This window comes from Apodemus sylvaticus, chromosome 10, assembly GCF_947179515.1.
Source record: "Apodemus sylvaticus chromosome 10, mApoSyl1.1, whole genome shotgun sequence".
In the NCBI taxonomy this organism is placed as follows: domain Eukaryota; kingdom Metazoa; phylum Chordata; class Mammalia; order Rodentia; family Muridae; genus Apodemus; species Apodemus sylvaticus.
Genome location: NC_067481.1, coordinates 38,169,552 through 38,186,332, shown reverse-complemented (window position 1 = coordinate 38,186,332; position 16,781 = coordinate 38,169,552). Strand labels below are relative to the sequence as shown.

At 38.9% G+C, this 16,781-nt stretch overlaps 1 protein-coding gene across 4 annotated transcripts in view; it reads left to right on the top strand.

The window, feature by feature from the left end:
- Positions 1 to 16,781, top strand: part of Bcas3 (BCAS3 microtubule associated cell migration factor) — a 485,645-nt gene that overhangs the window by 97,017 nt on the left and 371,847 nt on the right. For all 4 annotated transcript variants that reach the window (XM_052197918.1, XM_052197921.1, XM_052197919.1 and 1 more), the window contains exons 9-11: positions 4,352 to 4,428; positions 11,919 to 11,995; positions 16,551 to 16,634. In XM_052197918.1, the coding sequence (XP_052053878.1) occupies positions 4,352 to 4,428; positions 11,919 to 11,995; positions 16,551 to 16,634 (238 nt within the window). The remainder of the gene's footprint in view (positions 1 to 4,351; positions 4,429 to 11,918; positions 11,996 to 16,550; positions 16,635 to 16,781) is intronic.

Sequence of the window (16,781 nt, the reverse complement as noted above, 5' to 3'; positions counted from 1 at the left end):
TTCACGCAGAGGTCCCTACTGCTTTCCCCACACTGCACTCTGCACCCAAAGCCTGTGGCTGTTCTGGGCTGCTTCCACCAAGGGCTCTTGACCCTTCGAGGGCTGACTAGGTATCTCAGTGTGTATTTCCAGAACTGTTCATGAGGATGTTTATTCAGGGAGTTCTAAGAATGACCTGCTGTGGTCATCTCCACTTGATGATTTTGATGATGAGACCTCAGTCTGGTACTATAAAGGCATGGGAGAGGAAGTGCAGACACTGTTTTTGTGAAGTCATTTCAGTAACTGAGTAATTTAAATAAAGCAACTATTGTGACTTAAAACATTCTTGATGCTGTTACACAATTTTCTTTCTGTCGTGAGAATTTAATTCCTCCACCTTGAGTGTCTATCCGGTTGCTCACATACTCAGGTGACTAGAACAGTGTCAAGAGTGCCAGTAAGCAGTTCACAGAGCAGGCCCTCCTGTTTGCCACCTTACTGGGGTTACAGGAGGACAGAAGGATCCCATGCTGGGGTGTGGCAGACACAAAGTCACAGTCGGAAGCTTTAGATGGACTGAGATAAGATGCACCAAGCAGCCCTGGGAAGCAGGGGAAGAAACCCTCCTCCATCTCCACAGCCCACAGTGTGAAGGGGAGCAGAGACCAGGCACATCAGTCCCATAAGGACAGAAGTGAACGGAAAACACAGCTAGCAGTGTGCTCAAGGCTTAACTCTCATGATGCTGAAAGGTGTTTCGAGTGGCACATTTGGTCTTTCAAAGTAGGGTTCCTCTTTGTGACAAGCCCTGGCTGTCCTTTTGCCAACACGCCTGGCCCACCAAGCACTTCTGAATGGGTGTACCAAGTTAATCTCAGTGCAGGAAGAAGTCTTTAAATTATCCAATTTGCCGGACATGGTGGCACAGCCGTATAATTCCAGAACATGAGAGATACGGCAGGAGGACATCTTCTTCTAAGTAGCCAGCTAGTCTGTGATACATGACACAGTCTCATAAAACCAAAAAAGGGGAAGAAGAAAAAGAGATACTAAAAAGAAAAAGTTACTGGAGCCCATGAGCACATGAAAGAACAGGAAGCCAGATGAATCTGTACATTTCCTGAAGAGCATAAATTTACATATACAGAGCCCAAGAGAAAAATTATTTTCAGGTAAAAACTGAGGCCAATGCGGACAACTCGACTGAGGGTGTGTCCAGAGAGAGTGCATTCTGGACAGTGGGTAGCAGATGCTGTGCACTGGAGCCTTGGGTCTCTGCATCCCACCCTTGCTGTCTAATTCCACTTCATATTTAACACATGCTTTTACGTGGTTTCACTTGTGCATGATTGCAGGCTCTAGCTACCGTGCATGGCTTCCAACTCTCTGGTGAATACTGTTTTACTCCTTGTACCAGCACCTGTACATGTATGACTGATTTCCTTTTCTTCCATAGAACTCTCATCATTGTCGTCCTTATCCTCATTAATTTTCAGTGCTTGGGATCGGACCCATGGCCTTACAGGTTCTATGCATCCTGTTACCATTAGGGTCCTGGCCACACCTTTTCTCCTCAATGTGTAAATTAGGCTCATCTTGAATACCCTATTCTTGTATGCTTGTTTCTGAGTACCTGGGATTATAAGTCTGCCCCACAGGCCTAGCTGTCATCTTTTCATCCTTATTAGATATGACCTATCAGGTACTCATCTCAAGGCTTGAAAGTAGGAGCTGTCATTTTTCCTTGGTTGACCTCTGCTCCTGCTTTAGTTTACTATAGTTCCTGTGACTTGATGTATGGGGTCAGTCTTCACATACAATGCACTGAACCTGTCTTCTAAAATCATTGGCCAAATTTTTTTGTTCTGCCTACCTCTTCTTTCCTATTGCATATAGAACTTGATCAGTTCTCACTATACCTGCTTCCATCTTGTTCTAAACAGCTATCTGTATGCCGTTTCAATGTTTCCATTCCATCAGGCACACCCACTTTTAGATAGTGCCAAAATTTATCCTTCCAGTTTAAGGAGGACTTGAGTTTTCTCTGCTCTAAATTCTCCTGCCTATAGCTGACAGTAACCTATGTCACATTTTTTTGCTCCCTGCTCTCCTGACTTTATCTACTGAGGGTTTCTTCCTTCCCATCTGGTGTCTTGTTTCTTGTAGATGTAAAACTTTTATACCTCTGAAATTTATACACCCTGGGGTTTTAGTTTAGGTGCTTTTCAGGATTTCAGTCTCGCTATATGGTCAGTATTTGTCAGTGATTTCTGATGTCTGACAGGCTGGAGTGTGGTGGGGTGAGAAGGTAAGTAGAGCAATTTAACAGCCAGATCTAGGACCAGAGCCCAGGCTAGTTAGTATTAAAAATGCTTTTTGGTACTTTAAAAATTATTTAGCATTTTATTCATGGATATTACATTTTTGTGGTAGAGTTTCGATTATCTTTGTCTTTGTTGACCCTTGTACACTAGGCTGTTTGGAGCACTTGTGTTTGGTTTATGTGATGGAGTGTCTGGTGATGGAGGAGGAGGGAACTCTTCCTTTCCTCTCTTTCATCATTGCTTCCAGGTTTATTATTTTTAAGTATAGATTTCTTTTATTGGGGTTGGTAGACGCATGACCCCTTCCCCTTCCCCTTGGTTTTTTTTTTTTTTATTTCAGTGCCCATTTGCTTATTTTGAGTTTCTGTTATTGGTCTCATGAATATGTTTGGTTATGCTTTCTTATTATGTTTCTATTTTATGCGCTGACTTTGTGACTAGTGGCAAGCACTGCAGTGACTTGTGTGCTCTTCGTGTTCCCCTTATCTTGGTTGGTTACTATGTGTACTCTTACTCTTCCACCTTACAGTTTTAAGGTTTTAAGGTACTTTTTGCAATAAGATACTTGAAAAGAGAATTCAAGTGGAGAGAGAACACCCACGCCCCTGAAAACCCCCACACATAGAGAATTCAGAACTCTTTCTTTAGTTCTGGTAATCATGTGTTTGTCTGACTGTCTTTATGTACATATCAGTGCTGATTTTCTTCAGTTAAGATCTTACTATATATATAGTTTGAGGTGCTCTCAAACTATTGATTGTCCTGCTTCAGCCTGCTGTATTGCTGAGATCACAGGCATGCTTCACCATGCCTGGGGAAGGTTCTACTGACATAGTAGGTTCTGGGTTTTTGTTTGTTTGTTTTTTGATTTTTTTGTGTATTCCATTCTTTGACTTTTTCTTAAATGATGGATATTGTGTGTAAAGGAACAATATGAACCTTGATACTGCCTCTGTATGGTGCTGGGAGTGTGAGGAGTTAAGGCAGAATGTGAGAGGGTTTGGGACATTCTTTACAGATAGGACACAATTGAAGTGTTGTATTGTGTCCTTTATGGGGATAGTGTCTCTGTCTCTTATATGCACAAGTGTGTATAGAGCATTTCATAGATTATGTACTTAGTAACAATAAAACAGCTAACAAACCGAGTTTTCAACAGACAGAGCTGAATAATAATAGCAATAGCACAATAGGAGTAATAATACTTAGAATTCTTCTGCATCAGCAAATGGAAGTTTTCTACATTTTACAAGACTTGTTTGCTGAGTTTTTACACAATAAATCATATTATTTTCCTGATCAGCTTTTAGCATTTGTAAGTTAGATTTATATGTTAAATTAAAATAACATTTATTTGGATTATCTAGTATAAAGGATGACTTTTTAAAATAATCATTAAATTTGGGTTTTTGTATTTCTGTAATAAATAGTAAACTCTAATTCAATATTTGTGATGTATTTTAGCAATTTTATCTTAGAAAAATAAAGTGTTAGTAAAATTATATGTTCCTTATTTTATAAATTAGTTCCCTGATTATTTGTAAACTTTGTTCTCTGAAATGACTGTTTATGCTGAATGTTACTAAATTCTAATATATGACTCACTGAGAAATGCTTATTTATGTTCAAGGCTAACTTATGCCAAATGTCTCAGGTTTTGTTTGGTGTGCTGAGAAATTCTATAATCTTTTAGAGCAATAGATTACATAAAGCTAGTTCATATTTAATGCTGACTTTAAATATCACTGAACATTGCTTTTAGTAAGAACCCAACTAGTTAGTATTATTCATTCTCAATGCCGCCTGTTTAATTTGTGAATATGAAAATGAAAGTGTTCGTAGGCCATTTCTCAGTTGTAGAGTATCTGTCACTTTCTTTGTTTATATGAAAAATTTCATTGTTTTTATTTTTAGATTTTTGGAGTCTGATATTTCTACTCTATGTATTAACATGTTTTATTTTAAATGTATAATTATTTGTGGCTGAGTTTATAGCATCTCATGGTTACTCATGTACACATTCTGATTTTTTCCTCTCTTTTTAGGCTCCTCGTCGTAGTCTTGCAGGAGAAAATCGCTGCCTTTGATAGCTGTACTTTCACAAAAAAATTTTTTGTCACAAGTATGTACCAAATTGTTGTACTTCCTGTCCTGTGGGCTTGTGTTTCTGTGGTTGACTAAATTGTCAGCCATGGGTTTCAGACATGGTCTTCTCCTGTGGCCTTCTTGTGGGTGCCATTACTTACAAGTCAAAGTGCTTTCCTGGCCTTTTTGGATATAGTGTAAGGTTTTCTTCAGCACTCACAATGAGTGGTTCTCACTGTTTGCTGTAGCTGTTTTTATGAAGCTGCTGTTACATCACTAAATGTTAAGCATACTTAAAAAAGTGCCGGGGTTGTGCTGTGTGAAGGGTTTTACATTTGCACTTTTTACTCTCCCCTTTGTCTTGCTCCATGACTTTCCCTGTTGTTAGGAACTCAGAAATTAGCATAGGCTCTAGTTTCAAACTGTTTTCAAATACAAATTCAGTGCTAGGTTTTAAAGAGAGGCAGAGGATTGAAACGGAGTGGTGGGAAGTGGGGGCCATATTGATTAATATTGAAGAGCTGCAATGTGCAGGCCTGTCATGCTCACTTGTACAGGACAGAGACAATCTGGACATGCCAACAGGGGTCAGCTAGCTGTCCTGTACCCTGGTGAGTCTGTGACAGAGCAGTTTTTTAATTTTTGTTTTCCCTCAGTCAACTAAGTTTTTCCTCATATTTGTTCTGTTTTCCCAAAGAGTCTGTTATATATTTCTTACAGAAATAGCTTAGTGGGTCTCCATGTTGAAGTGAACTTGAAATACAATACAGACTTACACAGATGTTTGCTGAGTAGCTACCCTATGTTAGGCTTCAGGTAGTAGTACATGTAGCTATTATTCCTTTACTATATGGGCAATTTATTTGTTATAACTGTATTATATTACAGATAATTACATACATCCTGTATACACACAGTAAGATACAGCAATATAGTGCAGAGTTCACATGTTGTGGACCATAAGGAATTGTAAGACTGTCCCATCTCCTCATGCCCTTAATTGTTCTCTCTGTGATTTTGTGATTATTATTATTTTAAAGTTTCTTCAGTTCTGGGAGTCTCTGTTGAGCCTTTTAACTTGACTCCAGTGTATATTCCTTGGCTGTTACTTCTCTATCAGTTCATGGTCTTATAACATTGAAATGGGGTGGTGGAGACTAACATGATTGATTTTTTTTTAAGATTTATTTATTCTTAAAAATGCATATGTATGTGTCTGTACACTCAGATTCAAGAAGAGGGCATTTTGCCCTGGATCTGTGAGGATAATTTTGAACAATGACTGAGATTATGTATCTTTTTGAGGTAATTTCCTTATAGAGCTTATTCATAGTATTCTATAATATTTTTATTACTTTTTTGGAAATTTTATACAGTATACTCACACTGCTGAATTCCTTGTAAGTGCACCCTACCTAACTACCCATACCTTACTTCCTGTCATTGTTCCTCTTTTCTTCTTCTTCCTTCTCCTCCTCCTTTATTTTTGTTTTGGTTTTTTGGATTTGTTTTTTTTGAGACAGGGTTTTACTGTGTAGCCCTGGCTGTCCTGGAACTCACTCTGTAGACCAGGCTGGCCTCGAACTCAGAAATCCGCCTGCCTCTGCCTCTCAGAGTGCTGGGATTACAGGTGTGCGCCACCACCGCCCGGCTTCCTCCTTCTTTTTTTAACCTCATGCTTATGACAGAGTTAGGCTTGTCTTGAACTTACATATCTCCAACTGGCTTCCTGACCTAACTTACTGAGTTATAAATTATTTTTTAAGTGGCTATTTAGCTACAAAATCAGTAATTCATTTAACATGCACTTTAAAGTATACCTTCATTATGGACAAAAAAATTAAGCCAGGTAGGCTTAAGATATGTTTTATTGGTATAGTACTTAGTTAGCAAATGTGTGCAGACTTTAGCATGAACCCTAGCAACACATACAAAAGTAAATGAATTACATTTTTATATTATCCTTACTGTTTTATTTAAAGAATACAGAAGCTTAATTATTTTCTAACATTCAAATTACAATAAAAAAATCACAATTTTTGTTATTTATTATTAGCATTGATTACTTATTATTTTGGATGCACCAAAGAAGCTAGAGTTGGTAATTTGCACTCTACATTTCAATGAAATTTCTTTGTATTGATGTTAGTATTATAATAATATAGTTTCCTTCCTTCCTTCCTTCCTTCCTTCCTTCCTTCCTTCCTTCCTTCCTTCCTTCCTTCCTTCCTTCCTTTTTCTTTTCTCCTCCTGTTCTTTCCCCTCTACTCTCCTTCTTCCCTTTCTCTCTTGTCTTGTTCTGTCTCTTCCCTTTGAACAGAATCTTTCTCAGTTTGGACCCACAATGACAGTAAAGTTGCCATCCTTCTGCTGTAGCTCCAGAGTGCTAGGATAGTAGGCATTCCTTACTGGGTTTTTTTCTCTCTTGTCTTTGTTTCTCTGTCTCCCCCCCAACCCCCCTGTGTGTGTCTGTCTCAGTGGGTGCTCTTTACTGTGTGTTCCTATTTTACCTTGAGTTCCTGGACCCTTGCATAGTATACGAATTGTTCAGATATCAGCAAGTGTCTGCAGTGTTTCTGGTCCTTTGTAAGTGGAATACAACTGACAGTTAAGCCATCATTGTTATGTATTCTGTCACCAGGGGATTCTCACATACTCTCTCAGAGAATATGTGCAATTAATCTAATGTACTGGAGATGCCTTAAAGCCTCTACTAGTAGAGATTGCATTCATCCTGACAAACTGCTAGAGAGATGAGGCAGGAGAATTTCAAGTTCAAGTCCTGTCTATGTAATTTAGTGAGAAACTTTTTCAATAAAAAGTAAAAAGAAACTGGGGTTGGATGCATCAGGGTACTTGTGCAGCTTGTGTGAGGCATTGGGCGTCATCTCCAAAACTGAAAAAGAAATAAAAAGTCCAATCTAAACCAACCCTACCCAACCCAACCCAACCCAACAAGCAAACAACAAAAAAACAAAGAAACCATCTAGTGTTAGAAAGCAACAATAGAAACCTTTGATTTCATACTTCCTCCCATAACTAATGCCAGCCTCAGTCTTTGCAGTGTGGTGCTTCCTTAGTAAGTGAATCCCTGCCCCTGGCAAGTACTCCATTAGGAGTGATCATTCTCAGTCCTGCATATTAACTAGTGAACTTGAGGGATTGAGCTTATGCAAGTGATTTGTAGTTACAAAGATTGATGACATTCTGCAAGAATTGGGATCATTGCATTACAGTATCATTTCTGGCATGGTGGTGGCTTCTACCTCAAATTCTAGCACTTCAGAAGCTGAAACAAGATAATTGCTGTGAATTTGAACCCTGGGCTACCTAAGTGTGTTCTGGGACAGCCTTGGCTATTGAGACTCTATCTCAAACAAAACAAAATTGAACATACCCTCACCACTAAGTAAAAACATTTAAAACCAACTTCAGTGTGATTCAGTTCATACTCAGGTGGCAAACAGGGCCACTCCATAACATTATTGAGCCTCCTTTCTCTTCAGTTTCTGCACTATTCCAAACTTTTAGGTAATTTCTTAAGTGTGTTTAAGTTGATAGAGATCTATGTATATTTCTGTGCTTTAATTTTGATTGATGGAGGTGTTGGGAGGTGGGCACACTGCATTGGCTTTTGAGGCAGCTCATTTGCCTGTAGCAGGTGCCTTCTCTTCATTTATTATACCCACTGTGGTGGTTTGCTTGTTAAAGAGTTTCATGTAGTTCATGGTGGCCTCACCTTTATCTCTATGCCTCCATTTTTGGAGTGCTGGATTCTAGGTCTGTCATGCCTAGTTTTACAGTGCTGTAGATTCAGCCTATAGTTTGGCATGAGGCAGGGAAGGTATATACCAACTCCGCTGCATCTCCAGCCTGGTGCTCTGTTCAGAAAGAAGTAAGATTGTGCCCTGTGCAGAGTCACAAGATCTCTACTTAATGAGTTTGTTATTTTGATCGTGCAGACATTTAGCTTCTGAAGTAGAATGGGAAGTTTTTGCATAATGCATTCTTAGCTGAAGGCCTTAGTTATGCACGAATACAATACAAGTATTGTAAAACGAGCAGTCCTCTGTGCCCATCAGAGCGGGCATCATGGGGATTTGTGCCAAAGAGTGTATGGACTAGGTAAAGGGAGCTGATAGAGAACTGGTAACAGTGCATCCAACAGGACGAGAAAGGAGACACCTTTGTGTTCAGATGTACAGAGAAGTTGGACTTAAGCAGCTGTCCAGTGTGGAAATCTAAAACCCAGCTATGATTAGGAAAACAAAAGACAAAGACTGATAGATGTCATTAGCAGTCATTTTAAGGATCCTTTGAAGTTGAGAGGCAGATACAGAGTCTCCAGAGAGACCAGAGTGTCTGATAAACAGTCTCCTTGCATCTGCCTGGGTTTTCAGTTTGAGAAGGAAAGTTCTTTTGTGCAGTCCTAATGTTATTAGTGTTCAAGTGTCTGTTCTTTGTTTATGTTAATGATGAGCAACACATGGAACACATGGAAATGAGTTTAAAGTAGCTTTAAAATGCAAAGTTAGAATTTTGGGTAAGAGAAGCTTGCTGGCTTTATGTACTTTTCATTTTGGGAAGGCAATGCCTTGATATTTATCCAGGCTGGCTTGGAACTAGCTCTCTCTACGTTTGTAATATGAATCAGAAAGGATTGGTAAGTTCTGTCTTCTGGGTCAGTTTATATGTTAAATTTACCTCCATGTTTTTGGGTTATTCATAAGGCAAGAGGGCTACTCTGATGTTTCCTGGTCCTGTGCAGAAAATTCTGCACATATGTATATGTGTGGTGAACTAAACTGCCATTTTCTGTTTACTGTACATTATTCCCACTTATTGAGTTTCTGGATGGCATAGTGCTCAAAATCATATGTTTCATATACACACAAAATAAATAGAAAAAGAAATGCAAACTTTCTCTAAGCCCAAAAGGCCATTAATCAGAGGTGTGATATTTCAGTAAGCTCCCATTGTTATTTAAAGTATGTGTGTATATTTTTGGGTTGCACTCAGATTTTCTTACTCTGATCTAACATTTGATTTTATGGCTGCTGTTTTACAGAGCTTAGAGAGATCCTTCCGCCCTGTTTGCCATCTTCATTATCCCTCCACCTCCTGACCCTCTCACTGCCTGTGGCCCCTTCCCTCCCTCTCTTCCTCCCTTCTTCCCTCCCTCTGTCCCTTCGTTTTTCACCCCTTAGCCTGAGTTTATGTAGCCCAGGTTGACTCTGAAGTCCTTAAACTCCTGTCTTTGTCTCCCAAGGTTGGATTATAGATACCCATCATCACACCTGGTCACCAGTTCTTATTTCTTGTATAATAATCCTAAATTTCATGGGTATTGGACATGTATCTGTAAACTGGTTAACAGAAACTGCTTTCTATGTCCGTGTGTCTTTAAAGGTCAGAAGAAAGTTTCAGATCCCCTGTAACTGGTGTTACAGAAGGTTGCGGGATGCCATGCAGATGTGTGGAATTGAGGCTGGGTCCCTAGCAAGAACAAGAACTGCTCTTAGCTGCTGAGCCAGTTTTCTAGCTCTGAAGTAATTTTTGTATGTGGTGTCCAGGTTCATTTGCATATAGATGGCATCTTTGACCATTGAGTTGCTTGGGTATGTTTGTTAAAAATTAGTGGACTGAGGCAGACATGGTGGGGTAGTGTTACCTTTAGCCTCTCTCTGCCTTGGCTCTTGGGAGGAAGAGACAGGCAGATCCTCAGAGTTTGAGGCTATTCTGGTCCTCTCAGGCCTATAGTATTGAAGTCTTGTTTTCCTAACAATGTTCAAGTTATACCTCTGTTCGGAACAGCAATCTGGCCTGGTTTCTGTTATAATTACATCATTTTCTTGTGCCTTTAAGATTCTTTACTCAAACAAGAAATTGCACCAAGCTCACAGCAGCCCTCCTTCTTCAGAGCCTTTAGTGTTCCGATTAACTGTATGGCTCCTACAATTTTCTGCTGTGGGATAGGCGTTGATGTGGGGCTCTATCTATCTTGATTTTAATTTGAAAGCTCTAGTTCTACTAATGCTCAGTTGCTTCTGTTTACTTTTTTAAATGGCACTGTAAACATCTTTGATTTCCTTCCTTGTAATATTTCAGTTTTAGATCTCCACTCTCGATACTGTTCACTTGTTTTTAGAGTTTAGCTGGAGGTCACAGTTAATCGTTAAAGGACTTATGCTTGTAAGTCTGGGGCAATGCTCTGTGGCTAATACTAGCTGTAAAATATTGTTCTGGTGAGCAGAAAACAGTTTGCTTTCACTCCACTCCTCTGAGACCCTGGAGCCAGTAAGTGTCTTCCCTAGGTAGCAATCAAAGAAGATATGTAAAAGCATCTAATATCAGTGGGATTGGTTATGGGAGTTGATTTAAAATTAGATTGTTTTGGTTTTCAGTTTTGTTTTTGAGATGGTAGTCTCCCTGGTCTTAGTTCAGTCTTTAGTCTTAGCATTGCCTGTATGTTCTGGTGTTCCTTCCTAAACCTCACTTTTTGGATTTTAAAGCTAATCCTGGAAAATAACTACCTCTAATGTTACTTTAGCATTTATATGTATCATTATAATAGAAATAATAAGCACTTCATACTACATAGTAGGGAACTTGTGTTTGTGTGTGTTGTCTTTGAACAATCTTCAGGACGCCTGTGTTTTATGTGTGCTAACATAACATGCCTTCAGTAATGACAGCATCAACATAATTCCCTAGATACCCTGATAGGCAGGAGAGATCCAATAGTAAGGAGAAGCAGGCAGATCCCCGTGAGCCCATAACTAAGAATACAGAAGTAATAGTAGCAGACACATCCTAGCTAGTGCACTCGTTTGTTTTCAGTAGCACCGGAAGAAGACAAATTTCAACAGACTATGTGACATCATCTGGTTTTTAAGCATCCTGCTACAGAGGCATCCTTGATGTTCTCACTGCTTACTGCCTACGTTCCTTCACCCTCCCTTTCCACCTCTGTAGCATCATTTTCTTTCTGATATGTTTGCACATGGCTATAATTGCTCTTGTTCTTCCAGTACCATTTTAGGCTTTCTATCCTCTTCAAAAAGCCTTTTTGAATTTATGAACTTTATACTTAGAAACTTGAGTCTTTTCCTTGTAGCTTCATCTTGTTCTGCAGGAATTATAGTATAGAGGCTTGTGAAAAGTGAGGTCTAGGTCTTCCTGCTTTAGTTGCAGGAGGGGCACTAAGAAGTGGGGAAATATAAGTCATTTAAGTAGTAAAATCAAGAATACTGGGCTGGGCCTGGCCATGCATGCATTTGACTCCAGCTCTTGGGAGGCAGAAGCAGGCAGATATGTATGAGTTCAAGCCAACCTGGTCTACATAGTAAGTTCCAGGACAGCCAGGAGTATATAGAGAGACCCTGTCCCAAAGCAAAATAAATCAATGAATAGCATTATTTGAATGTTAACAGGCTTTAAATTTTTTTTTTTATTTTCCCCAAGATGTGATTCATTCATGGAAAAAGTATTTTGGAAATTCTTAATACTGTTTTTTGGAACTTGCAGGTTGTTATCCTTGTCCTGGGCCAAACATGAATCCCATTGCTCTTGGGAGCCGCTGGCTTGCTTATGCAGAAAATAAGGTAAGGCATGGCCCAGGTGTGGGTTAGTTTTGGTTGACTATTGATACCGAATATTGATACTGTTGGTGAATACTAGTTGTGAATGTTTTATTTTGTTTTCCTTTACTTTTACAACTGCTACTCTGACTGTTGAGGATTCATAGCTGGGTCTGGTGGCACACACCTGTATATCTAGTACTTGAAGTCATGGTCAAGATGGTTACCTCAAGATCAGGGCTTACCTGGTGTCTTAGGATTTTATTGCTGTGAACAGACGCCATGAACTAGGCAACTCTTAAGAGGACAGCTTTTAGTTGGGTTACAGGTTCAGAGATTCAGTCCATTATCATCAATGTGGGAGCATGACAGCATCCGGACAGGCATGGAGCAGGATGAGCTGAGAGTTCTACATCTTCATCTGAAGGCCACTAAAAGAATGACTTCCACAGCTAGGAGGAAGCTCTCAAAGCCCACCCCCACAGTGACACACTTCCTCCAACAAAGTCACATCTGCCACAATAGGGCCACATCTCCAAAGTGTGCCAATCCCTGGACTAAGCATATTGTAACAACTAGAGTGCCCAGGCCAGCCTTATATAGTAAGCCCTAAAACAGTCCATTACCTAATTTCTAAAACAGAAAAATCCTATTTTCTTCCTTTGTTTTTGTGACAGGGTCATTTAAGCTTAGGCTGGATTTGATGTCCTGAAGTACTGGGACTAGCAGCATGTGTCACCACATGATAGCTGTCCTTAAATAAAGGCTTTGTAGAGCCTTGTTGTTCTAGTCTGGCTTCTGCACAGAACTTTTGCCCAGAGATTATTCGGTATTAATTAAAGCATTGAGATTGATCATCACAGCAATGCTTAGTAAAAGACAGAAGTTTCCAGGCATAATCTTGAAGCCTTTTGTCTTAGCCAGATTGGAATCATGGGATACAGGACAATTTTATTGTCAAAAACTAGATTCTATATTTGTTGTAGTAATTAAAGCACGAACAAGGCCTTGTTGGATGGACACGAACATACACACACACACACACACACACACACACACACACAGGTTGCTATAATATTAAAGGTTGCTATATGTATTTTTAATATCTTAAAGCTTTATGTACAGTCCAATGCAAATCATAATCTTTGAATTATACAATAAGGTATAAATTCTTCTTATGCCATTTAGGACTATACCTGTACATATAGAATATAGTCTAAAAAATCCTGTTGGCTTTGAGAATTAGCATTCTTGCTTCATTTTTCTTGGTTGCATGGTTATTATGTCCTGAGAATATTATGAAAAAGTACAAAATAGTTCTTGACAAAATCAGGATGTGGTACATAAAGTAAGTACTTCGTAAAGCCACAGAACTCATAAATCAACTGGCTCTGGAATGTGCAGAATCAAGAATGGGCTAATGAAAATCATTTTTCTAGATGAAGGCCTTAATTCCATTTCCAAAAGCCTGTCTGCAAAAATTAAAATATTTTGCTTGTTACTGAGTGCTCTATTTATACTCCTTCTCTTCTGGTCTCTTTTATTTCCCATAAAAATAGCTTTTTCTAAACTGTTCTTTTCAAATAATGTAAGAGCTGTACAGTTAAACAGGGTGACATAATGGTGTCTCCTAATGTTTATATTTGTCATGCATTTCCCTTGAGTGCTAGAGACATCCGTGAAGAGAGTGTGTAAGCCGTCCCTTGGCACTTGCCATCATATTCCCACATGTGGGAAACTGCACATTTCCAGTTGGAGCTACAGTTAGTTACACACTGTTTTTGTGGCAAAGCAACTCCCTTGATAGTTGCATGGCCTTTGCAGATACACACTTGAATGTTTCCTGTCACATAGCGTGAAGCAGCGTATGTATGTGCATGATGTACAGAGCTGCAAAGGACAGCACTTACATGGAGTAGTCGTACTTTCAGTTTGAGGCATTTGGGCCATGAGGCCTACTTTGACATTGCAAAGTTGAACTAAATGTGTTGAACTAAAGGTTTTCACTCAGGGTGTTTGAGTGTATGCATGGGTGGTTGATGTTAGTCAGGTGTCAGGTGTCATCTTATGTTTTTTTTTTACGTTTTTGTTTTGTTTTGTTTTTTTGAGACAAAGTTTCTCACTGAAACTGAAGGCAGGCTGCTGGCCAGCATGCTTCCTGTCATGACTCCTCACAGTCTGTTTCACAGAGGCATGTGTAGCCCTGCTGGGCATTTTTGTGGTTCTCTGAAGATCCTAATTCAGGTGTGCATAGTTCCAAATGCTCTTATCCACAGCACCATTTTGCCAGATCTTCTTTCTCCTTGCACTTGTTAATTTTTTATTTTATTAATTTTATTTGTTTGTGTGTTGTGTGTGTGTGTCTATGTGTGGGTATGTGCACATTACTGCAAATGCCCTAGGAGGCCAGAGTCATATCTTTCTTCCTGGAGCTGAAGTCACAGGAAGTTATAAGTTACTGGAGGTGGCTGCTGGGAACTGACTTCAGGTCTCTTGCCTGAGCGATGTACTTCATCTCTCCAGTCTGCTCTCGTTCTTCTTAATGGCTAGTATCACTAGAAAGTCAGCTTTGTTCTGCCGGTCTTCGTACTCTGCTGTGTGTTTTTATAGAACTCCTCAAAGGAAGCATCCAGTCTATACATATGTGCTACTTACATATAGAAAATGGGAAAGTGTACATATTTGTTCATCTATATATGCACATCCTCATGATATAAAAATAAAGTGTTTGTGTTGCTACTTGCTCAAGTTCTCTTGTGTGCCCATTTCATGTTTGTAGGTGCACAGTTCCACTATCCTCATAGGGCATAATTTGTCATGGTGTATGTGTATATGGGTATATTTGCATGTATACATGTACACAAGCATGTATGGAGTTGAGACCAGCCTAGAGGACTCTTATCTCTCCCTTTACTGTGTGGTTTCTGGACATTGAACTCATGTGCGGCAGCAAATTCCCCCATCTGCTAAACTATGTCACCAGGTCGTCTTAGTTAGTTGTGTATTTTGGTCATGTTTTTTTTTTTTTTCTGGTCTTCCTCCATTTTACTTGGACTTTGATTTAATGTATATATTTCCTAATATATTCATATTTTGTGTACCAATGTATATAGTATGTATATGTAGCTATTTATATTTGCTTTTTACAAACGTCAAATAGTTTATTTGCTCCTTAATGATCATGTTGCTTCAAATTAGTTTCTAGTCCACGTGTATGCTAATTTTGGTTTAAGAAATTATGTGAATATAATTTTTTGTATACTGTGTTTTTGATTATATTGGTTATTTTTCCACTTGTCTTTAAATATTTTTAAGTCTACTTTTAATATAAATTTATTTAGTTTACTTTTTATGTATTTTTATATATATATGTATTTACTTTGCTCTTGTTCTGGTGGTGAGATGGTTTAGTGGGCAAGGATGTTTGCTGTTCAAGAGTATTTTGATAACTTGTTGCAGGGAGTAACTTTCAGCCTTTGCAATCCTGCCTTTCTCTTTCTAAGCAGCAGGAGGCAGCAGAGGAATAATTTTCATAATTCTTTGAATGCTGATGTGTGGTTGAATGAAGGGGCTATTCTTTCTATTAGCTAGAATAGTCACTTCTACATTGTAGTTTGTGATAGATATGTTTACTGATCAGACACCCTGCAGTCCACTCATCATCACTCAGTAAGACCTTAGCTTCATGCGCCAGGGATTCTGTTATATCATATTTACTGTGAGAACAAAAGGATTATATGTGATTCTGTGTCACAGAATCTGATATAGGTCACAGAAGGCTTAGATTTTTTTCTTGAATTAATTTCATAGGTCCTGAAAATAACTATCTCAATACCATACAATATCATGCTGTCCTAATTCATTGACATTGACAGTCTACTTTAAAAATGTTCACCTGAATCTTAATTATCATCATTTTTGGAAAATACTAGTGTGTTGTTGCCAGTGAAGAGTTAGATCCTGAGTTTCTGCTGAGCATATGAGAATCAAAATTATGATTACCATTGGTAATTGGAAGTTCCATTTCTTCCAAGTAGCAGTGGGCTCTCGGACATGGACAGTTGGTGTGTGCGGCTGGTTTCTGCACATTCTGTCCACTTTCCCACAGACACAATTGGATCTGCAAATATCCTAAAATATTTGCTTGTTGTTTGAGGTTTTCTCTTATAATTTTTGTAAGGAATTAAGAGGAGAAAACATCCAATTTGCTAGTATTTCAAATATTTAATGTTAGGAAGTTATACGTAAGTCCTTTGATTATGTTTTTTAAATTTATTTATGGAAAGGCTGCCAGATCCTGAATCCTACCATTTCAGAGTTTATGAATTCTTAAAGCCTGTTCATCATGTAATTAAAGCCATAGTTGAGCATGAAACTGCCTTAGTGGCACCAGAAGATTATATTAAAAAGAGGTAAATGTGTCTCAGCAGGGCTTTTAGCTGTTTTGTCTGCAATACACTCATGCAAACATTCCCACCCAGCGTCTTATTATGCATGGTAAATAGCTGCTGTCTAATAGCATGCAGAGTTAAACAGCTTGATAGAAAAATGACTCAATGTTCTCCCCTCCTCATCCCAGCTGATTCGCTGTCATCAGTCCCGTGGTGGAGCCTGTGGAGACAACATTCAGTCTTACACTGCCACTGTCCTTAGTGCTGCTAAAGTGAGTACCTTACAAGTTTCTACAAGTTGTGATTGTATGTAACAATTACCAGGTTCGACTGCTGAATTGTCACGAGATTGTTCCATTTTCATTCACAAATGTTGAATACATGTGAGAAGTCAGAATGTTTTGTCAATTGAAGAATTT